This window comes from Dunckerocampus dactyliophorus, chromosome 9, assembly GCF_027744805.1.
Source record: "Dunckerocampus dactyliophorus isolate RoL2022-P2 chromosome 9, RoL_Ddac_1.1, whole genome shotgun sequence".
NCBI lineage: Eukaryota > Metazoa > Chordata > Actinopteri > Syngnathiformes > Syngnathidae > Dunckerocampus > Dunckerocampus dactyliophorus.
The window spans coordinates 2004626-2027500 of NC_072827.1; the positions used below are offsets into that span (position 1 = coordinate 2004626).

At 43.1% G+C, this 22875-nt stretch overlaps 1 protein-coding gene across 4 annotated transcripts in view; it reads left to right on the forward strand.

Moving 5' to 3' along the window:
• sema5ba (sema domain, seven thrombospondin repeats (type 1 and type 1-like), transmembrane domain (TM) and short cytoplasmic domain, (semaphorin) 5Ba) overlaps positions 1-22875 on the forward strand; it is a 149801-nt gene that overhangs the window by 71949 nt on the left and 54977 nt on the right. For 3 of the 4 annotated variants that reach the window (XM_054786373.1, XM_054786374.1, XM_054786375.1), the window contains exons 4-5: positions 3808-3907; positions 4005-4050. In XM_054786373.1, the coding sequence (XP_054642348.1) occupies positions 3808-3907; positions 4005-4050 (146 nt within the window). Of the gene's footprint in view, positions 1-1533; positions 1732-3807; positions 3908-4004; positions 4051-22875 lie in introns of those variants that run through there. The other variant, XM_054786376.1, reaches the window with a different exon arrangement.

Genomic DNA, 22875 nt, shown 5'->3' on the forward strand with positions numbered 1-22875 from the left:
AAATAGATTTCAAGAAAAAGTGCATCTCAGCTTTGTGATATTGGTGAAAAAGCCTATTATTCATGTCAACTTCACTCTTTGCTCTTTTTTTTTTCATTTTTGCTATTATAAAACTCTCTTGAATCTTGAATTTATTTGTATTTTCCAGATATTTCAACTTTATTTTTAAATCACCTGTGTAAAATGTTCTTCTTGTAATATAACCACTTCATTGACTTTATTCCCATAAAATTATCATTGTTTCCTTAATCAAATCTAATTTTATCTAGTGTTACAACTTTTTTAAAAATAATATATATATATATTTATACTTAAATTCTATGTTACAATAATATATACATTAACATATAAAATCTAATGTACATATAATATGTATATTTTTCCTCATAATATTACCATTTTCTCGTAGCTAGTAGCAAAAGCTATTATTCTCGTAATATTGCGCCTTTTTTCCTTGTTAGAATACGACTTTTTCTTCTAATATTTTGACTTTATTCTGGTAAAATTACAGCTATTTTTCCATTTCTGCTGTTTGTATTTTTTCCAACTATTCCAACTTGCTTCTTGTAATTATGACTTTGTTCCCATAATATTAGAACTTTTTCCGCAAACCAAATTTTCATAAAATAAAATGAAATAAAAATATAAATAAAAAATAAAAATAAGCTGTACAGTATTTGTTGTTTGTTTCTCATAATATGAAGACTTTTTCTTTAACATTTCAACTTTATGCTGTTATTTTTCCTCATAATATCAATTAGTGCTGATTTCCCTTTTTTTTCTTAGTGTTTTAGTTAAATTCTATTTTTAAACTTTGGACACTCCAGTGTTAACCAAAACAGCAGCACCTCCAGAGGCAGGTGAAGATATCTCAGATGAATGAAAGCCTGTTGGAAACGAGTTCGCTGCACAGTAATGACTATGATCTCACTTCATCATGAATGATAGTAAGATTTGCATGAGGCTTGAGTGTTTTTAATGGTGATTTGCTTTAGCCAGTAGACTTAAAGGTGGACTCCCCACGATGTCGTGTGCGTCCATGTTTGTGTTCCAGGAAGCTACACCACTCATTTGCTCCATTCAGAGTTCCATGTGTTGATGTTTCTTTTTTATTTTGTGCTCATGTGGTCTGAGAAGGTGAGGCGATGCTAACGTGCTGCATCTGGAGGAAATGTCGTCCCTCCATCAGGTGTCGACCGTAGGCGGTGGTTGTTGTGCAAACACGCAGCGCGCTCGTGTTGTGTGTGCTTGTTGTCAGATTGGACTCGTCATCGCCGACATCACACAGCGCCCACATGGCGGCAGCGTGGGCGGAAGCAGACGGAAGCTTCTCGATGCGCCCAGATAGAGAGGTTGTGTCTGTGCGAGACTAACATGGCAGCCTCCCGCCCACCTGGCAGATAGCAGTTAGCGCTAACCGTCTGGAGGTCCGCTGGCGAGCAGAAATAAAACGTCCAATAATCGTTCTTCAAGTCCAGCCAAGAGGAGGCAAATGAACGGGGAGGGAGGGAGGGAGGGTGCGTTGGCTTTTGATACTTTATTGTCCCGCCGCCGTGGCCTGCGAAGCCGTCAGGCTGCTTACAAGGGGATTGAACAGGCGGCGCGAATAAAAACACTCGTAAGCAGGAGGATAAATGTCAATCATCTTCTGAGTCTTCGCTGGCAGGAGTGTGGATGCTGCACGGCAGAAGAAGGGGGCGGGTCATGCAGTGGTAATACTTCCTGTTTGGGGTATTGACACATAGATCATTTGTACTGTGAAAATGATCTTGCTTCAGTATATGCTATGTTAAGATAGACGAGGCAAGGCTACCTAATGCTACAGTATGCTATGATATGCTATGCTATCAAATAATGTCATATTTGTATGAGATATTCTGTCATTATTCTAAACTATGCTAGGCTATGCTATTCAGGGCATCAAGTGATATGATTTTGCGATATTCTGCTTCGTTCATTTGCTAAACTATGCTTTGCTAAGGCTTGCTGTGTTGTTATGATCTTAAATAGTCTGTTACGTCTTTTGTGAATCTTTGTAGTTGTGTTTGGATCATATCGTTTCAAGTCTTACCATCTTGTTGTGTAACTGCAACTTTTTCATGCTTTTTTGCTAATGTATTATGCACACCTGATCAGACTTTTCGGACAGGCTGAAAAATTGGATGAATCTTAATGAGGTTCTAAGTAGAGCTTGAAAATGCAAAAAGAAGAAATGGGAGTGAGACAAACAATGTTTTGACTCAGCAATTTATTGCAAGCGAACCATTAAAGTAAAATCAACGTTTAAGACCACCGCCTTTAAAAGGCAAAATCTTGGCACGAAAGCACCAAACGTGAGCCTTTGAAAGGTGGAAGAAGGTTTTATTCTCTGATGAGGCTTCCAACGTTCCTGGCATGACAAAGATCCCACCTGAGATGTTTTCTACACGGCACAGTGGAGGCAGCGCCATCTTGATCTGGCGTGCTTTTTCCTTCCGTGGAATCACGGCACTTGAGGTTATGCAGGGGCGTCAAACGGCAGATGACCACGCTGCTGCTCACAATGCCCGCATGACAAAATACTTCTTCCAGAGGTATAACCTCACTCTTTTGGACCACCCTGATTTAAAATCCCTGATCTAAATCAAATTGAGAACATTTGGGGATGGATGGCAAGGGGGGTTTAGAAAAATGAACATCAGTTCCACACAGTGGATGTCCTCCATGAAGCCACCTTCCCCACCTGGAGCCTCCTGGAAACACTGGCATCAAGCATGCCCTAACCAGTTTTTGAGGTAGTTCAAAAGAATGACGCAGCGACTCATTACTGAGCCCTTTTTAGAACATTTTTTTCAATTTTAGAATTTTTTGAGCAGTGGTTCTAAAGTTTTGATCAGCTGCTGAACAGCCTGTTTGACTTTAATGCTTGTTTGCAATAAATTTGCTTCCTCAAAGTTATTTTTGTCTCACTCGTTTTTGTTTTTGCATTTTGAAGCTATACTTGGAACCTTCTTAAAGGAAAACTGCACTTTTTAAAAATGTTTACCCATCATCCACAGTTCTTATTTGAGAGATGAACACGTCTTCCTCTTTTCTGTACGTTCTAAAGATATAAAAACAACTAAAAAGATGCAGCTAAGAATGCACGTAATGGGACACACCTATTCCGCCGGTAAAGCCTTCTAAAAAAACCCCTCTAAAAAACACCAACAACGCCCCATTGACATGATGTGACCTGCATATTAACCAAGCGACAGGGGCATTGTAATTATTAATGTTATTAACATTAAAAACAAGAATTACGGTACTGGCAGAGTGACACCTCGCCACGCCACACCAGCTAGCTACTAGCCGGCTAGCGACACGCTCGCTACAGTGCCTCAGGCCGCTACAGAAAGGCAACGCTACATATTGGAGCTGCAGCCACTGTGCAAAATGTCAATTCTTGCAATTTTTCAACCGGTCTTAAAATTCCGATCAGGAGTGTATGTGGCTATGCTATGTCATGCTCTGTCATGATGGTCCTTAATCATCTTACAGCTACCATAGTTTTCTGTGGTTTCTTGTAGATGTTTTATTCTATTCTACTTTTTCTCTGCTGCTGGTATATTTGATGCTAAGCTATTCTATGCTATGCAAGGCTGTGGGATTGTTTACATCTTAGTATCCGATTATGGACTTCAGTGACTACTTTTTCTTTGCTACGTTTTCTTATTATGACCCCAACTCTCCATATATTGGACTTGAGTTTTATTAGAAATATGATGAAATAGTTGGACCCCCCACGGTGATGTAAGATGATGAAGTTCTTCTTTATCTCCTTCTCAGCGCTCAGTCCGTGGATCTCCACGTTCTCACGAGCCGGCATACGGGACTTTTCCCAGCTGACCCTTGACCTCACCAGGAACGAGTTGATTGTGGGCGCCAGGTGAGACACACACACACACACACACACACACACACACACACACGTAAATAAGGAAGAAAACGTCCACTGATACACATATACGTTGTTGTTAATGCAGAAACTTCCTGTTCAAACTGGACCTCAGCAACATGTCCCTGGTGCAGGTAAGAGCATCTTGTTTGGCTGATATGTCTTACACGTTGCTACTAATACATACCTCATCTACTCAGCTGTGTTTAGCGGCGCTTTTGTGTAAATAGTTGACCCGCGTTGTTGTTTGGGCATAATCAGCCCCTCTGTGGGAGTTTAGTTTCTTTTGGTTTAGTGTCTACAGCTTTAATGCTGATGAGCTGCGTTTGTTCACGCTCGTCTCCGACAGGTAGGTGCCATATGTCAGTGGTCCCCAACCCCTGGGCCGCAGGTCATTTGGTACCGGGCCACACAGAAGGAAAAAATTATTTCCATTATTTAATTTTTTTTAATGTTTTATTTTGAAAAGTGGCCGGATTCTCTCCCTCTACATCCGTCTCACTTGACGCATGTCCATTGTGGGTGTGCTAACTTTATCTCATGCACAGATAGACTACTACTGTATTTGTACCATTTTTCTTTCACCTCATATGTGGTGTAAATGCTGATACTATGTGGGAATGCATGAAGGTAAGTTTGATGACTTATTGAGTGCTAATGTGCTCATTTGTCTCAAGTGAATTCATGCTAGCACTGCCTTTTAGCACACACGTCAAACAGCCATGTCATCATCTCTCTGGAAACACTTGAACTGGTGGATGGGGGGTCAGCATTCATTTTGTGCTTTTAATTTGGTGTTATTCATGTCTTAGTTTGACACAATACATCATAAATAAGATAAATTACATCGCTATAATGTATGAACCCCCGGCCCGCAGGACATTTGTGGGAACACAAGCCGGTCCGTGGATCAAAAAAGGTTGGGGACCACTGCCATGCGTCACATACAACAATGTAACATTAACGAGTGGGACAGGACGACAAAAGCGCCAACGACACTAGCATAGCTTTGAGAGCTGCAGTGCGATCGTTACACTCACATTTGAACAGCATGCTAGTTAGCCCACTCGCTGAAGAACAACAACACCATCAAACTTACAGCTTCCACGTCTGTAGCTGACATATTTTCAGATGTGTAGCGAAGCCTGCTGTTTTACAAAGTTGTGGGCATATGCACGTATTCATCCAGCTAGGAGCGTGTCAGAGGCGGTATCATGTCCACGAGGAAGGAGGTTTCCTTTTGAGATGTGTAGCAAAGCCTGCCCGGACCCTGAAAAGAGAGCATTGAAGAGCTTCTTCTTTCCAAAGTGAGGTAGATCTTTGTCAAGGCCTTTATTGCTCTTATAACTCGTGCTGTCAAGACATTTAAAAAAATGGAGCGATAACACTGATCTGTAATTAAGTGATCTAATTAATCTCTTTTTTAATCCCACCTAATGTGGCGGATCAGATGTATAGTAAAGTAAAGTGGCTTTATAAATTAATTGATTGTTTTTAACAGACTTGAACAGATACAGTCCCAGCTATTTACATTCCTGCAACCTTTAGTTGCGACCATTTGCTGTGTTCTTTTGTCAATCTCCAAATAATTTGAAAATAAAAATAAAATAACACCAGGTCCGTATAAAGCGCTGAAGTTAATACATGTAAAAACATGAAAACCATTTTATGACTAATACAAGTAACAACAACTCTCACATGCTCCTTTACTTTCACGTCTCTTCTCAGCTGTTCTTCGCTCCTCACCTTGCCCTCCCAACCGCAATGGGAGCCTCAGCTGATGCAAAACAAGCCCGAACACAAAGCCAGCCAATCAATGTTCTCTACTGATGTATACAAAAAGGCAACTTACATCCAGAAACTGTAAAGTTGGAGATTAAAATGTGATTAATGCTATTAAAAAATATAATGTAACTACTACATTATAAAGTCACTTTTCATTTCAACAGTGTTAGTGAACAGTTTCTATGATTCCACCTGCCAGCGCTTTTATTGGGCAAACAGACAGCACCAAATCTATTTGTGGCGGCCCAAATTTATTGACGAGTGAATGTATGCAAACACTGAAGTCGTTCAAAGACTGCCTGGCTGAATGTGTCAACTTTTGCTGACAAGCTCAAGGTGATGCAGTTTTATTGAAATAACAGTAAGGAAATGTGAATATTGTTTATTTCCTGCGCCTTCCTGAAAGTGTGACACCTGACGACGTCTGGATGACGTCTGTCACATCAAAGTGCCTTTTGTCTGCTCGACAACTGACAAGGGTTTAGATTTGTTTTTGCCTCCCTCTGTGTGTGTGTGTGTGTGTGTGTGTGTGTGTGTGTGTGTGTGTGTGTGTGTGTGTGAACACAGGTAGATGTGTGTTGTTGTGCAGCAAGTAAGAAAAACAACAGAACCTTTGTCAGACATGGAGCTGTCAACATGTTGTGCTTCTCCCACCCCCATGACCATGTGACCCAATCAAAACAACTCCTTCATCTGGTTATCCAGCCTGCACCTGGTGACTTTCACAATAAAAGTCCCAGTGTGAGCTTGGCTAGAGGCTCCGTGTGTTAAATGGAGGTGAAATGCCATTTGGATTTTGCAAACAAATGCTCGCTAGTACAGCAAAGATGGCGTGTGTGTGTGTGTGCGTGTGTGTGTGTGTGTGTGTGTGCGTGTGTGTGTCATCCAGCATCTTCATTAGAGAGACAGACATCACACCTGAAGCTGCAACAGGCCAGACATGGAGGGTCACAGGTCACTGTTTCTATGTGTGTTGTTGTTGCTGGAGGAGTATGCACATTTGCAGTGTGAGTTATGATGATGGGGTGGGGGTTATAGTGGTGCTGATGGCCAGCCGCCTTAACGGCTCAGCTCGAGACACCTGGCGGAACACCTGCTGTGACCATTAGCGAGCAGGCGAGCGTAGACGGCGAGCGCAGAGGCAATCAGTGCTGGAGGGAAATAAAAGCGAGATAACAAGAAAAGCACGACAGTGCAGGTGGTACTCGCGTTATGAGCGAGTTCCGTTCCTAGATTGGGATGTAAGTCAAGTTAGTCTGAACTTAAACCTAAATGAAATCCAAAGTCACTCTCACTGTGCACAGAATACCTGAGGGACGTATTAATTCTAATAATAATAAAAACAGATTAATTACAAGAATTGAATTAAACTAATTTTAAAAGTCTGCTTTTATCAGTTGTCCTCCACACTGGAATGGCCGTTGCAAGGGAGGGAGAGACAGGCTGGGAGGAGGAAGTCTCAATGATGAGACCACTCCACTGCTCCATCTCGTAGGAGCAGGATACCATGTTTAGCCTTCATGATGGTCGTGGCAGTTGAGCAAGAGCAGCTTAGACCAAGCATGTAGCCAATCTTGGTAGAAGTTGGTTGCATCCCATAACAGCACAAGGAACATGAAACTATCTCTGTACTGTGCTTTTATTTTGAAATACCAGAAGCCTGCCATTGTAGAGATAAGGCCAACTATTTGAATAAGGTATCTGTTCTGCCACAATGGTCCATTAAAATAGGGTCATCATGCGATCCTCATAAAAGATCCTCCATACAATGCGATGCCTCACTCTGCCGTGTTCCCACTCAGACGTCCCCATGCAGGCGGCCCACGCAGTTATGTCAGCGTGTGGGGGGCACCGCCGGGTCCAATGTGGCGTCTGCCTGGTGGGCTGCTCCTTCTGCTTTTTATATTTATAAACCCCTCTCTGTGTTGGCGCGTGGGATGCGGAGCCGCTTTTAGTGTCGCCGCTGCCGGGTCTGATTCCTGATTGCGGTCCACCCACTCGCTCCGTCCCGCCTGCACCCACTGACAGAGCTCCCACTCTGAGGTGCCGCTCGGCCCCCATCACCGCTGCAATCACAGCAGCAGGAGGAAGGTGGTGGGAGGTGTGTGCGCGTGTGTGCTTGTGGGTGGGATGGAAAACTCTGGAGTGCAAGAGGAAAAGAAGCTTCCTCCTCCTCTCATTATTTGTGTCTTTCCATATGGATTCACATTTATAATTGCGTCCAACCCTAATAGGAACACAATAAAACAACAACCTCTTGTGTCAAGACCTTTGCCTGCTCGCTCAACCAACAACATCTTTTCATTATGTGATGAATTATTTATGCATTATTGTATTGATTTGCTTCCCAATAACATGCATGCATCTAGGACATAAAACTACGCTGCACACGCACGTACGCACACACATATATACACCTTTCCTATACACCCCATAGGAAATAGAATAAAAAGACATCATGTGTTCCAGGGTTAAATTGTGTCCATCATGAAAGCTTTATTATCTGGACCACCCGCATTGTTGTGCTTTTCTTATTATCCTGCGTGTCTTTTATTCCCCCCCAGCACGGACTCTTAACTGTAAACGTGTAGAAGGACACGAAGCTCTGTTAATAGTCAGTCAGTAACGACGTGACGTGGTGAATCTGTGACATGTACCACAGTCATGTAAGCGTAAGAAGAAGTGAAGCACTCTTCATTTTAAAAGGTTAGAAACAGGAAAAGACTGCGTCCTAACTTGAATGACAAAGGCGTCATGTGAAGGCCTCATGCATGTCCTTTTTTTGTAGTACAAGTGAAAAAAGAAGTTAAGCTGCGGTAATAGTAGTGAGATTGTGTGAAACTTTAGAGCAGGGGTGCCCAATGTGTGGCCCAGTGGGTGCTTGCGGCCCACAGCTTGTTTTTTTAATAGTAATAATAATAATGGATTAGATTTTATACAGCGCTTGTCAAGGGACCCAAAGTGAACCCATTATTCATTCACTCCTCAGTCACACACCGGTGGTGGAAATCTACATCTGTAGACACAGCTGCCCCAGGGTAGACTGATGGAAACGTGGCTGCCAATTCGCACCTACGGCCTCTCCAACCGCCACCAAGCATTCATTCACATCCATACACCAGTGTGGGCAGCACAGTAGGCAAGGTGGGTGAAGTGGACATAGCAACAGTGACTGGGTGGAGGGAGCAAGGATCGAACCGCCAACCTTCCCGTTTTCTGGATGACCTGCTCTGCTTCCTGAGCCACTGCCGCCGCAAATTAAAGATACAATTAAATAAAAAGACTAAGAAACAACAGCAAACATTGAAAAAAGAGCCAACAAGCGGTAATAATTTGATCAACGCATAACTAGAGAAGGCAATTTGTGTAGACATTGTGTGTGAATGCTGAAGCCAAACTGTGGAATTTTGGGAGAAGTGAGAATATTTGGGATGTGTGTATTTATGTAACTGTTAGTCTGAATGTTTTGAGTCGTTAGAGAAATGTGGTGCTTGTAAAAATTCCCCATTCATTTTCAATGGGAATTTTGTCACAGAAAATGTGGAATTATTGAAAATGTGGGAATTTGTTTGGAATAGATGGCCCGCATGTGCCAAATGAACTGAACATTTGAGAAATGTGGGAGTAGTACAAATTCTTAAAATCAAAAGGACAATTTTTGGATGTGGAAAATTGTTGGTCGGAATGTCCTGAATGAGCTGAATGTTTTCATGCTTCCAGGTGGTGAAGAAATGAGGAACTTGTATTGTCTCTTCCTTTTCAGTAGGAATGTTGTTGCGCAAAGTGGGGGAATTTTTAGTATGGTTCGATAAATGGCCCACATGTGCCAAATGAGCTGAACATTTTCATGTTGGAATGGTTTGAATTAGTTGAATAATGTGGAAATACTTGAGCATAAAAAAAATGACGGAATATGAATAATAAGCATTACCGCAATAATAGGCTTTGCCAGCTGGAACACACAGCTGATATGACATGCTTTTTCTTTAAAGCATAACATCCATAAGAACCTAACATAAGAACCAGACGCAGTGGAGATTTGCAGACGATGTGGCCTTGATGGCCTCATCAGGCTATGACCTTCAGCGTTTACTTGGACGGTTTGCAGATGAGACTCAGCACCTTTAAATCTGACGCCATGGTTCTCAGTTGGAAAAGGGTGGATTGCACCCTCCTGGTTGGGAATGAGGTCTTGACCCCGATGGAGGAGTTCAAGTATCTTGGGGTCTTGTTCACGAATAAGGAAAGGTTGTAGTGTGAGATTGCGGATCGGCGCAGCGTCTGCAGAAATGATTGTCGCTGTACTGGACCGTCTTGGTGAAGAGAGAGCTGAGCCGGAAGGCAATGCTCTCAATTTGCCAACCGATCTATGTTCCCACACTCACCTACGGTCATGAGCTTTGGGTTGTCACCGAAAGAACGAGATCGCGGACACAAGGGGCCGGAATGAATTTCCTCCGTTGGGTGGTTGGACTCACCCTAAGAGTCAACCAGGAGCTCAGAATAGAGCCACTGCTCCTTCCCATTGAGAGGAGCCAGTCAGAGACACATAGTTTCTCCAACGTGTCTTGGGTCTTCGCAGAGGCCTTCTACTGGTCGGACAGGCCCTGAACACCTGCCCAGGGACGCATCCAGGTGGCACAAGCCTTTGCATTTCAATTGACGTGGTGTTTCTCAACATAGTTGTTCGTTTAACAAAGCACATTCTTGTTTTGGAATGATACTGTACAAGCTGTTTGTAGCAGCTAATGATCCACCATGTTCCTTTTTTGGCGCATTTGGGCACAATCCAAATATCAGTGAAACTTGACCAGAAGGCTCTCTAGTTTCTCTCTTTGCACTACGTGAAGCCGGGAGCACGTCCATGAGATAAGCCCCGCATGAATAAAAAGGTGGAATGTCAATACGGTATGCCTGTCTGGGTTTTTGCATGTCCGACCTGCCGTGACACTCCTCCTGCCTGACATCTACCACATCACAGCCTCTTTATCTTCATCTTTAACTCTTTAAATATTGAATCTACCGCATTTCTCTTTGTTTTCCCGTCTTTTCCTTACACTTTCTGGTCGTGCTCAGCTCGGATCATCTCGTACATCAGCAATCAGTACCGTGTTCTACTTATCCTGGGTCTCATGCTCATCCATCCAAATCGGTGCCATCAAGATACCAGCGGGGGAACAGCGAAATTTTTGCTTGTTTGTGGTGTTCCGCGCGGCTGTTAGTGAATGTATCGGGCTCTGTGCTCGTTTCCAGTAGCATTTTTGTTCCTTGTTATTAGCCCCTTTTTTACCCAAATCCCAGGAACTTTATTACCAAGAATTTTTTTAACCAGCTGTTAGAGTAATGATGGAGCTTTTCTCGCCTATGAAGGAACATTTCTGCCTCGCTAATCTGGCTAATTTTTGGTGGAAACGCAGTGCGGTTTTTCAAATGCCCAGGGAATGTGAACATTTCCCAAAAAGGTTCCTGTGGTGGAAAAGGGGCTAATGTCAGTATCTTTTTGCAATGGTGTTGATCTTAAACTGCATTTAGTGAAATGTTTTTGTTATTGCAGCTGTTTGGAGAGTTTCCTGTTGTGTGCATCGCTTTTTTTCAGGAGAGATGACCTTAGGCATCACGACCTCTGGCGTCACAACCTCAGTCTCGTTTTTTAAACATGAAGTGAGGCATCTTCCAACTTCCTTCGCCACAGGGATCTTTGGGAACATCTCAAAGCACGCCGGTGGAAAAATAAATGTACTTGTTGTTTTAGCTGCTGTTTTCATGCTCAGAATTCCCACAGAGGTCTAGGTCTTTCCAGGAGGTCTATGCTGGAGGTCTTTTTTTGTAAGGTCTTCCCATTCAGTCTTTGATAAAGCTTTTTCTATTAGGTCCTTCCCTGATAAGATCCTTGAGGTAATTTCCTCTAACGTTCCTCGAGGTCATTGCTGGAGGTATTTTCTGGAGGTATTTGCTTAACGTCTTTCTGTGACAGTTTTCCACGCGGTCTTTGCTAAAGGTCTTCTCTTAAGGTACTTTTACGATGTCCTCTCTTAGATTGAGGTCCTCCATAGTCTTTCCATTAAGTTTTTGCTAAATGTCTTTGCGGAATTTATTTTCTTGAGGTCGTATTGTCTGGTGTTTCCATGTGCAAGGTTCTTTCTTAAGGTTGCTTCACCAGGTTAAGGACTTTCAGTGATGTCCGTTCTGAAGGTCTTTGACCAAGATATTTTCATGAACTTTTTGCAGGAGTTTTTTCCGGTCTTTTTTTCTTAGCTAAATATCTATGTTTACATTTTTGTTTATTGTCTTTCCTTGGGGTTTGTCCTGCAGTTTGTCCTAGATTTATCTTATTAAGGTCATACCATACAGATCTTTGCAGTAGATCTCTCGTTGAAGTCTTTCCAGATAGTCTTAGAGTGTGACCTACAAATCTTTGCCTTACAAATTTCCTGAAGGTCTTTGCTCAAGGTACTTGCTTGAGGTCGTTCCATGTGGTCTTTCCATTAAGTTTTTGCTTGAGATCTATTCACTGAGGCAAGATAAGGTATTTTCATGAAGTTTTTGTTCAAGTTCATTTGAGTCTTTTTATGAGGTCTTTGCCTTTAAAGCTTTCCGTATGGTCTTCGCTTACGGTACTTGCTGAAGTCTTTCCAGGGTTATTTCCATGAGACTTTCACTGCGATCTTTCCCTAAAGTCTTTCCATGATTTATCTCCTTGAGGTTTTTGAATTAGTCTTAGAATGAGACCTAGAGGTGTTTACCTTAAAACTTTTCTCAAGCTCTTTCTTAAAGTCTTACAGTGAGTTTTTTCGCTGTAGTCTTTGCTTGAGGCAAGGTAAGGCATTGTTATGAAGTATTTGTTCAGGTTTTTCGGTGTCTTTTCATGAGCTCTTTCCCTTATAACTTTCCTGAATGTCCGTACTTAAGGTTCTTGCTGTGGTCTTTTCCATGAGACCTTTTTTGGGATACTTGCCTTAGGTTCACTATGGTTTTCAGTATCTTTTCATGACATTTTTAAATGAGACGTGTTAACATCTAGAAGTCTTTCCCTAAAAACCTTCCTAAGGGTTTTTGCTTAAGGTCCTTTTCTTTATGACAAAGTGAGGTCTTTTAAAAAATTTCTATGGGGTCTTTCCATGAGGTCTTTCTCTTCAAACTTTCCTCAAGGTCTTTGCTTGGGGTACAGTACTTGTTGTACTTGTACTTTTCCCTGTGATCTTTGCTTATGGTCTTTCCGTAATGTATCTCCTTCATGTCTTTCTGGGAAGTTTTTGAATGTCTTACTGTGAGACATAAAGGCCTCTCACTGAAAACTTTCCTTAAGGTCTTTTCTTAAGGTTTTACCATGGGCTCTTTGCTTGAGGTCCTATCTTGAGGTCCTACCTTGAGGGACATGCTGACTTCCTACTCAGTAGTAGTATTGTTCTTGCTGTTTCAAGGTTGTGAAGTCCAGAGAGGCTAGTAGCAGATAGAAAATAAAAAAAATGTGGCTGGACTTCAAGCTAAGTCTCTCTTGACTCTTCGCAGCTCCAATGAGTCGCGGCTGATTTCCTTCACCTTTGTTGACATGTGCTGCAATTTGCCCTGAGATGTAATTACTGATTGGTTCTCTGAGGGAATGAAGGTGGAAATGTGAGCTCTGAGAGTGAGAAGATGATTTAGTCATGACCAGCGTGCGTTTAGGCTACTACAGCGTGGCTTATATATGTTCTGAGATAAGCCAGGGGGTGTTTGGTTCTCTTCTCTTCCTCGGCTGATGATATTTACATCAAGGCTGCATGGTCGGCGTGTCAAATCAAATGTCACGACGTGACCTTCAGCACGAGAGCGCTGGCGACAAAGTGTCAGCCAGAAAAATGATGTAGAATTGACTTCTAATTTAATGCTGGTTATAATGTACACACAATCGCCTCCTACGACCCGTGTCATTAATCAGAACACAGCGGAACCTTCTCTTGATACCAGTGTTGCTACAAAGAGATACTTGGAATAAAAACACTTCATAACATTCAGTTGTGTACATTTTAGTTGAATTATAGACTATGTTTTGTAATGAGATATTTCACATTCCAGATTCACATTTACAGTCAAAATCACAGAGTTCAAATTCATTATTGTTTGTTGCATGGGTATTTTCTGACTGAAAATGACACAAGAATGTAACAAAAGACTGTCAGGAATTGGTTTAGATTTCAATGTTTTTGGAGGAATTAAAAAATAATACAGTACATTGTGGTAGTTTGTAACAATAATACAAAAATGTAATATCATAGTAAAAATTGTACTTACAAATACTCATAAATAGGACCGACAGAGTGTATAATAATATAATAAATCATGCAAATTCATTAAATAATACAATACAATTAATAATTCTTTTTTTTTTAAAGAAATTACTTTATTGAGAATAAATATAAATCATTTTGGACATGGAACATTTTGTGACCATACAAAAAATAATAAAAATAGCAAATATACTGTATGTTTCAATCTTTTTTTTTCATTAATATTAGTCTTTCTTTGCCATAAAAGGTACCCCACCAAAAATACAAATTAATCAAATGAATTCACTTTAACTCAAATGTATCCAGAGTGGGAATAATTTAAGACTTTATAAGCAACAAATAAAAGGGCCAAAAATTGGACAAGCACAATAATAAACATATTGTTAAATGAAAACCTCTGTTTGTCCATGCAAAATGTTTCTACAGGATCTCATGAGATTGTGTACCTAATCAAGTGACCAGTCGCTGTACATGAAGCGTGTGTCAATGTGGAGGGTCTGGGGGACCATGTGGTGCGCCCCCCTTCTGGGACGGACATTGAGCGGGAGGCAGCCGAGCACGGCGTAGCACGCTGAGCGCCACAGTTCAACTCGGTGCTACTTCCTGTTGCCAGGTGGGAACGCCACTTCCCGCTGGGACTGGATAGAAGCACTTTTCCACATGACTTAGCACTACTTTTAGGAAGAACTCTACTTTTTGGAGACATTTCCTACACCAGCGGTGACCAAAGTGCCGCGTGGGAGGCCTTTTGCGACATGCAGCGCCTATTAAAATGGCTCCTTTCTGTTGAATCTGGTAAGTCAGTGCCTCCACTTGGAACTAATGAAGTGATTAGATTTGCAGCGAAAAATGAAACTACTGAAACTACCAGAAAACTAACCAGTGATGAATACACAACGTCTAGCTTCACACTTTTGTACTCATTTTATCATGACTTTTGTCACCTTCTGTTTTCAGTTTTGTGTTTTCTTGTCGTGTTATTAATACACAGTAACCGGTAATCTTAATGTATTTTTATCACAAAGCGTCCCTGTTAGCATGGAAGCTGGAACCGGAAGTCATTTTGCCCTGCTCTGTTGCCCGTCTATGATGTCATGAGCGGTTGACTATGTCGTTCTTTGCTGGCTGACACAGTCACGCCACAAGCCTCTGCTTTTCTTTTGATCACGGCTGCAAAATAACCCACAATGGATCCAAAGAAAGTTGCTCGCAGTGCTAGCACATTGATAAAGACAGTGATAAACACTACTGAATTCAAGAATTCAAGAAGTCATAAGCTGCCACATCACATCATCTTTGTCAACATTCACGTCTTCATTGAAGGCAAAAGTGACATTAAGTGTTCATTTATCCCGTTCATTTGTCATTTATATGTATTTACTGCAGGGGTGTCCAAACATTTTCCAGGAAGGGCCACATACTGAAAAATGAAAGGATGCAAGGACCACTTTGATATTTTCTAAGCCAACACATAGCCAACACATAGCCAACACATAGCTACATACACTATATGTAGCTAAAGAAAAAAACGCATTTCACCTTTGTAATATAGGTGAAATGCTACTAAAAATGACATAATAATACGAGTTTATTCTTGTAAAATTGCGACTTTTGTTCTTTATTGGATTATTACTTCTTAATATTTTGACTTTATTCCCGTAAAATGACAGCTGTTTTTTCCATTTTTGCTGTTTTTTCTAATTTTCCAACTATTTCTTTAAGCTTTCCTCTTTAATGTCTTCTTGTAATTATAACTTTATTCCCATAATATTTTTATCTTTTAAAACAATATTGTATTTTTCTTTATTTCAACATTGTTACTACAATGACATTTTTCCTAATATTATACGTTTATTCTTGTAAAATTGCAACTTTTTTTCGATTAGAAAACTTTTTTTTTCTCTTAATATTTTGACTTTACTCTGGTAAAATTTCTGCTGTTGATTTTTTTTTGTATAATTTTCAGAATATTTTAGCTTTCTTGTATATTTTCTTCTCCTAATATTTTTACTTTACTCCCATGTGATAAAATTTCTCCCAACCTAAGTTTCCAAACATTACAACTTAAAAATGTGAGGATTTGTAGGACACATGTCTGGATTCCAGTATGCAGAGGCGAAAACCAGTGTGAGAGGAACAGTCTTTTAATGGCTTCTACATACAGCTCAGGAACGAAAAACTACGATGCCGAGGAAACAAAAGGGCATCGTGGTAAAATGGTAGCAAAAATAACTTAAACAAATACCAAGACCAGCTACACACATAAGCAGAGAAAACAGGGCAGGACTGGATGGCTGACGGCATGGAGGTTCAGCCAGGAGGAATCACCGAGTGCCATCCAGCCTGCACAGGTGAGCATAAAAAGGGGTGAATGAAAATGAGGCACAGCTGCGCACGTCCTGTAACTTCGCCCTAGAGAACCCTGGGATCTGTGTGGTAAACACAAACGCAGATAATAAAACAAGGGAAAGGAAATATGAAAACCAAGCTATAACATAAACCCAAATTATTGACCGGTTTTGACGCACAGCGTGACAGTACCCTGTCTCAAGGGAGGAGGGGAGCTTGCGGAGAGGTATGAAGTGTGTGAACTTGGAAAACCTATCCACAATGGTGAGGATGACAGTGAAGCCTCTACAGTAGAGGAGGGCAGGCCGGTGACAAAATCCAAAGAGATGTGAGACCAAGGGCGTGAAGGGATAGGGTGGGGGTGAAGCAACACAGCTGGCGACTGATGGGAAGACTTGCCTCGTGCACAGTTGTTGCAAGCCACCACAAAGCTCTTAGTGTCCACATAGAGGGTTGGCCACCAGAAACGCTGAGCGAGTAGGAACGCCGCACGTCGGTCCCCCGGGTGACAGGCGATCTTGGAGCAATGAGCCCAGACCAGTACCTCTGAGCGAAGAGATCTTGGGACAAAGAGACGGCCAGGTGGACAACCGACTGGGGGGGAGAATCCTTGGAGGCCTCCGCCATACGCCTCTCGATCTCCCACCACAGGGCCCACAGGATACGAGACTGGGGAAGGATGGTCTCGGAAATGGGATCTTCCACCGCCGGGGAATACATCCTGAACAAGGCATCGGGTTTTCCATTGAGGGAACCAGGGCGGAATGTGATGCAGAAATCGAACCTCGTGAGGAAGAGGGCCCACCGTGCTTGGCGAGGATTAAGGCACTGGGCGGAATGGATGTAGGAGAGGTTCCGATGGTCCGTGTAGATCACAAAGGTGTGTGCAGCACCCTCCAGCCAGTGTCTCCACACTTGGAGGGCGAGTATGACTGCCAATAGTTCTCGGTTGCCAATGTTATAATTCCTCTCTGCAGGTGAGAGGCGTTGAGAGAAAAAGGCGCAGGGGTGCAGTTTCTGATCAGCTGTGGAGAACTGGAAGAGCACGGCCCGGACTCCGGAGTCAGACGCGTCAACCTCAACAAAAAAGGGGAGAGAAGTGTTAGGATGAACAACCACCGGAGCGGAAATAAAAAAATGTTTAAGGCGCCGAAAAGCTTGGTCCGCCTCCAGAGACCAACAAAAGGGAACCTTCGATGATGTGAGCCTATTCAGAGGTTCGCCTTGGTCCGCCTCCAGAGACCAACAAAAGGGAACCTTCGATGATGTGAGCCTATTCAGAGGTTCCGCCACCTTGCTGAAATCCCGTATAAAACACTGGTAAAAATTGGCGAACCCCAGGAACCTCTGCAACAGCTTCCTTGATGTAGGAGTGGGCCACTTGGCCAAAGCCTGGATCTTGGCTGGGTCAGGTTTAAGCTGCCCTTTCTCCACAATAAAACCCCAAAAGGACACTGAAGACATGTGGAAAGTACATTTCTGGAGTTTAACGAACAACTTATTTTCTAAAAGTCTTTGAAGGACAAGACGGACATCCTGCCTGTGTTGTTGAGTGGAACGGGAGAAAATAAGGATGTCGTTCAAATAAACGAACCGGTCGATCATATCACGAAGGATGTCATTGATGAGAAGAAAAAAAAAAAAACAGCAGGAGCATTAGTGAGACCGAAGGGCATGACACGGGGTGTTGAAGGCAGTCTTCCACTCATCCCTTCTCCGTACCTGCACCAGGTGATAGGCATTGCGTAAGTCGAGCTTAGTGAATATAACCGAGTTATGAAGCGGAGTAAAAGCAGAGTCAATGAGGGGCAGAGGATATTTATTACGGACAGCAATTTTATTGAAGGCGCGGAAATCTATGCATGGACGTAGCATACCGTCTTTCTTCTTGACAAAAAATAACACAGCCGCAAGAGGAGAGGAAGAAGAACGGATATGACCCACGGCCAGGGAGGATGAGATATATTTCTCCAGCGCACGTTGTTCAGGTTGAGAAATATCGTAGAGCCGTGAGGAGGGGAGTGGAGATCCCGGCAGCAAATCAATGGCGCAGTTATAAGGACGATGAGGGGAAGGGACGACGCTCAGATTTTGCAAAAACTTCACAAAGATAATGATATTCCTCGGGCACAGAGGACAGATCAGGAGGAGCACAGGTGGGAGATTTAACCGAACTGACAGGGGGAGAGGCGGCACGGAGACAAGTGGACCAGTTAGAAATTTTGAGAATGGTCCAATCTATAGTAGGACTGTGCAGCTGCAGCCAGGGAAGCCCAAGCACCAAGGAAGCCGAACGAGATGGAATAACAAAAAACACCTCGTGATGGTTAACCGCAAGCAGCAACGAGACCGCGTGTGTTTGGTGAGAAATGCACGCAAGGTGGCGCCCATCAAGAAAGCGGACATTCTTAAACTCATCCATCTCCATAATAGGAATATTCATAGATTGAATTAATCCACAATCAGTAAAGTTCTCATCAGTCCCCGAGTCAATAAGTACCAGTACAGGACATGTTCCCCACAACCAAGAAAGAGTGCCTTCTATTTGAAGACGTCCCACCAACGATGACGAGGCCGCAGCCTGAGTGAGAGGGAAGTGCCCTCCCTGAGGCAGTGGACGACGAACGACGTCTAGTGGGACGAGCCGGACAGATCAAGATGTTGTGACCCGCCTCCCTGCAGTACAGGCACAAGTGCAAACGCCGGTGACGGCTCCTCTCCACAGCCGACAAACGGCTGCCTCCGAGTTGCATGGGCACCACCACCTCGTTGTCTTCTGGCGGCGTTCCGATGCTGGAACATGGGAGCAGCGGATCCAAACGTAGACCGAGATGTGGAGCCGAATCTAGGCAGGGTGATGGGGGACGCTCCGCCCTCGCTGTGCGCTGCTCTCCCGCAGGCGGTTGTTGAGGCGGATGGAGAGAGAGATGAGATCCTCCAAGATGCGGGTCTCATCCCGGGAAGCCAATTCATCCTGCAGACGAGAGTTGAGACTTGCCAAGTACTGTAGACACACTGCAGGGCTTTCTCATTCCAGCCGCTCGCCGCTGGCAAGATCCAGAAGGAGATAGAGTGGTCAGCCAGAGACGAAGCACCCTGACGCACGGTGAGGAGGTGGCCGCCAGCCTCCCATTCTGTTACAGGATGATCAAACACGCTCTGGAACTCCGCCATAAAAAGAGGCAAACTGGAACACAGTTCCGGTTTGCTCTCACACATCGCTATGGCCCAATTGGCAGCACGACCAGAGAGCAAGCTGAGCATATACGCCACTTTAGCGGAATCCGTGGCGTATATATGGGGCTGCTGGGCGAAGATCAAGGAGCATTGGTGGATGAAGAGCTGACACTGCCCAAAGTCACCGCCATATCTTGCTGGGTGTGGAATTCTGGTCTCCCGGAAAGGGTAATTGGAGGGTAGAGCAACTGCACCGCTTCCTACAGCAGGCTGCGCGGGTTCAGCAGCCGCTGTCTGCGGGGCTTCAGTTATGCGTGCGTGCAGCTCCCGCACAAGTGTGGTCAAGTCGCTTAAAATCTGATCGTGGTCACTAATGCGCTGGCCATGGGCTCTGAGGGCCAGCTGGACGTGACTCTCCTCTGCGGGATCCATAATAACTGACTCTGTGATTCTGTGAGGATTTGTAGGACACGTGTCTGGATCCCAGTATGCAGAGGCGAAAACCAGTGTGAGAGGAACAGTCTTTTAATAGCTTCTACATACTGCTCAGGAACGAAAAACTACAATGCCAAGGAAACAAAAGGACATCGCGGTAAAATGGTAGCAAAAATAACTTAAACAAATGCCAAAGACCGGTCAGGCCGAGCTACACACGTAAGCAGAGAAAACCAGGCAGGACTGGATGGCTGACGGTGGAAGGAACAGCACATGGCATGGAGGTTCAGCCGGGAGGAATCACCGAGTGCCATCCAGCCTGCACAGGTGCGCATAAAAAGGGGTGAATGAAAATGATTTTCTGCTGCACACGTCCTGTAGCTCCGCCCAACTGTGTGGTAAACACAAAAGCTAATGATAAAACAAGGGAAAGGAAATAAAAACCAAGCTATGAACCCAAAATTTTGACCGGCGTGACAAAAAAAAAAAAACATTTCAAGTTCATGCTACTAAAATGACATTTTTCCTCATACAATTACTTTATTCTTGTGAAATTATGTCTTTTTTTTCCTTGCTAGATTACAAAGCTTCTCTTAATATTTTGACTTTTGATTTTCACATTTTTCTGCTGCTGTTGTTTTTTTTTTTTTTTAAAGTTTCCTTGTTAAATACAATTTTTTGAGTGTGCTGCGGGCCGATAAAATCATAGCTGCGGGCCGAACACTTTGGACACCCTTGATTTACTGTATGTGTATTTTCAATAGTTTTCTGCACGTAAAACTATAATTGTCTTAACTATCAAAACGCAACCACATAATATCCGTATACAAGCAAAGATCTGCTCTTCCAAGCTGTGATTATTTTCCATCAGTGAAAGTTTCAACACAAACTTTTCCATTATGCACCGACCTCCTCTGGGCTACCTTGTTGCCACGGCAACTTCATTGCGACATTGAGGAGGATGTCATTGTGCTAACGTGGCGTTTTAAGTGTTGTGCGACTTTGGACACGAGCAGCAATTATTGTCACGCCGTGTGTTTTTGAGTGCATCGCTTCGTCACTTCACGCGTCTTTGCTCTTTATGGGATGTCAGGCAAAGTAGTCGTTATCTTTGCACGTGTTTGCCGCTGTGCTCTAATTACCTGCACAGGCTGGCAGTGGGGGATGTGTGGTCACATTGAAACGCAGAGCTTCATTTTTGAGGATGGCTAACAATGAGGCACCTGTCAATCAAGAGTGTAGCGCCGCCTCCTTCAGTGGCGGTCCATTCAATGCGCCTGTTGACACAAAAAACTGCTCCTCCACCGCTTGTCAGCGGCCTGATGGGATGATGTCATTGCCAACACACACACACACAGACAAAGAAGCCATCAGATTCCTGTGCTATGAATCACTGCTTGGGAAATTACCATATTTTCGGCGGGGCCTCGTCTCCAAGGATCCCTGTCGGCTTAACCCCATGGCCTTCACCACAAAGTTCCCCCCCCCCGGCCTCTCTCTATCCAGCCTGTCCTCGTCCTCTTAGCTTCTCTGGAACAAAGCCACGCTCGACAATTTGCCCCCAACGCCCTTTTTTCTCCCCTGCGAGGCCAAGCCTGAATGGGCCGACTGCAATCAGCAAAGCAATCTGGGAAATGAGCGGCCGCCCGCAGCCTGGTAAAGAAATATGGCTGCCCTTTGTTATTGCCTCTAATTTAAATACATCCAAGAAGACACATTTTTCTTACTAAAGCCAGGACAGAAAAGGACCCTTGTTTGGGATTATTTGTGAAAAATGCCCTTTCGAGGGCACACATTGCAATCCTTCAACAATTGACTGGAATTTCATCTAAATAGTTTAATATGAACTAATGTTACTTTTCATGAAGGTGGCATTGTAGTAGGTTTATTATAATAAAGTCATATACTGTATGTTCTATTCCAGAGGTCACTGTTCTCCATTTTGTTACATTTTGCTGGTTTCAGTTTCAAGTTCAGTCTGTTAGTACAGATAAACGAATACACATTATCAGTTTGTCAGTCATATTTAAAATGGGGCGGGGTATTTGAGGGGGCATGTGAAAATAATTGACATCCACTGCCTTACAACACACTTATTTTGGACCAAATTTCACGTAAATTTAGACATATATTTTATGTCTTATTTTTATTTTTAGTGCTGCAACCCCCTGCTGAGCTTCATGAGATAGTCACTTGCAATGGTTTTCACTTCACAAGTGTGCCTTGTCAGGGTTACGTAGTGGAATTTCTTGCCTTATTAATGGGGTTGGGACCATGGGGGTTGTATTGTGTGTGTGTGTCCAAACATTTGGCCTGTACTGTACCTCTGCGTGCGCTTTTAAATGTTGTGTTGGTGTGAAAGTCATGCGTGTTACACTTGCCATATTGCGGGCTGTATTGAATCGATCATCAGCGCAGCGTTCATGCTGACTGAGCAGTTTGCTCCAACATAAGTTATATTACAACATGGGTTCTGTCGCTGTTCAAAAAACAGCCTCTCCCAGTTATTGCCTGCTTAATAAACACCCTGGTTATAATTACATCATTTTGGGTATTTCTAGTGAGATACATTGTGGTTGCCACCATGCATTTCATGATAATTATATACAATATTATTTTAATTTCAACCATTTTAGATGCTTTGGCCTCTATACAGAGGTACTGGAACCATGTGGCCATTTCCTTTATTTTTGGTGGAAAGAAGAATATGCCAAAGATGAATATGAGACCAGGGAAGCAACATTTCAGCTTTTATTTCCAGGTATTTACATCTGGGTCAGATGCACAAGATAGCACTTTTTGTTTGACCTTTTGAGGTAGTGTGTGTTGCCTGTGTGAACAGCATTTAGAGGTGAAAACAACATGAAAACCAGAGATCTATTTACCAGTGAAAAACAAGCAATTGTGATCTAAGAGAAGATGGAAAATCAATCACAGCCGTTGCAC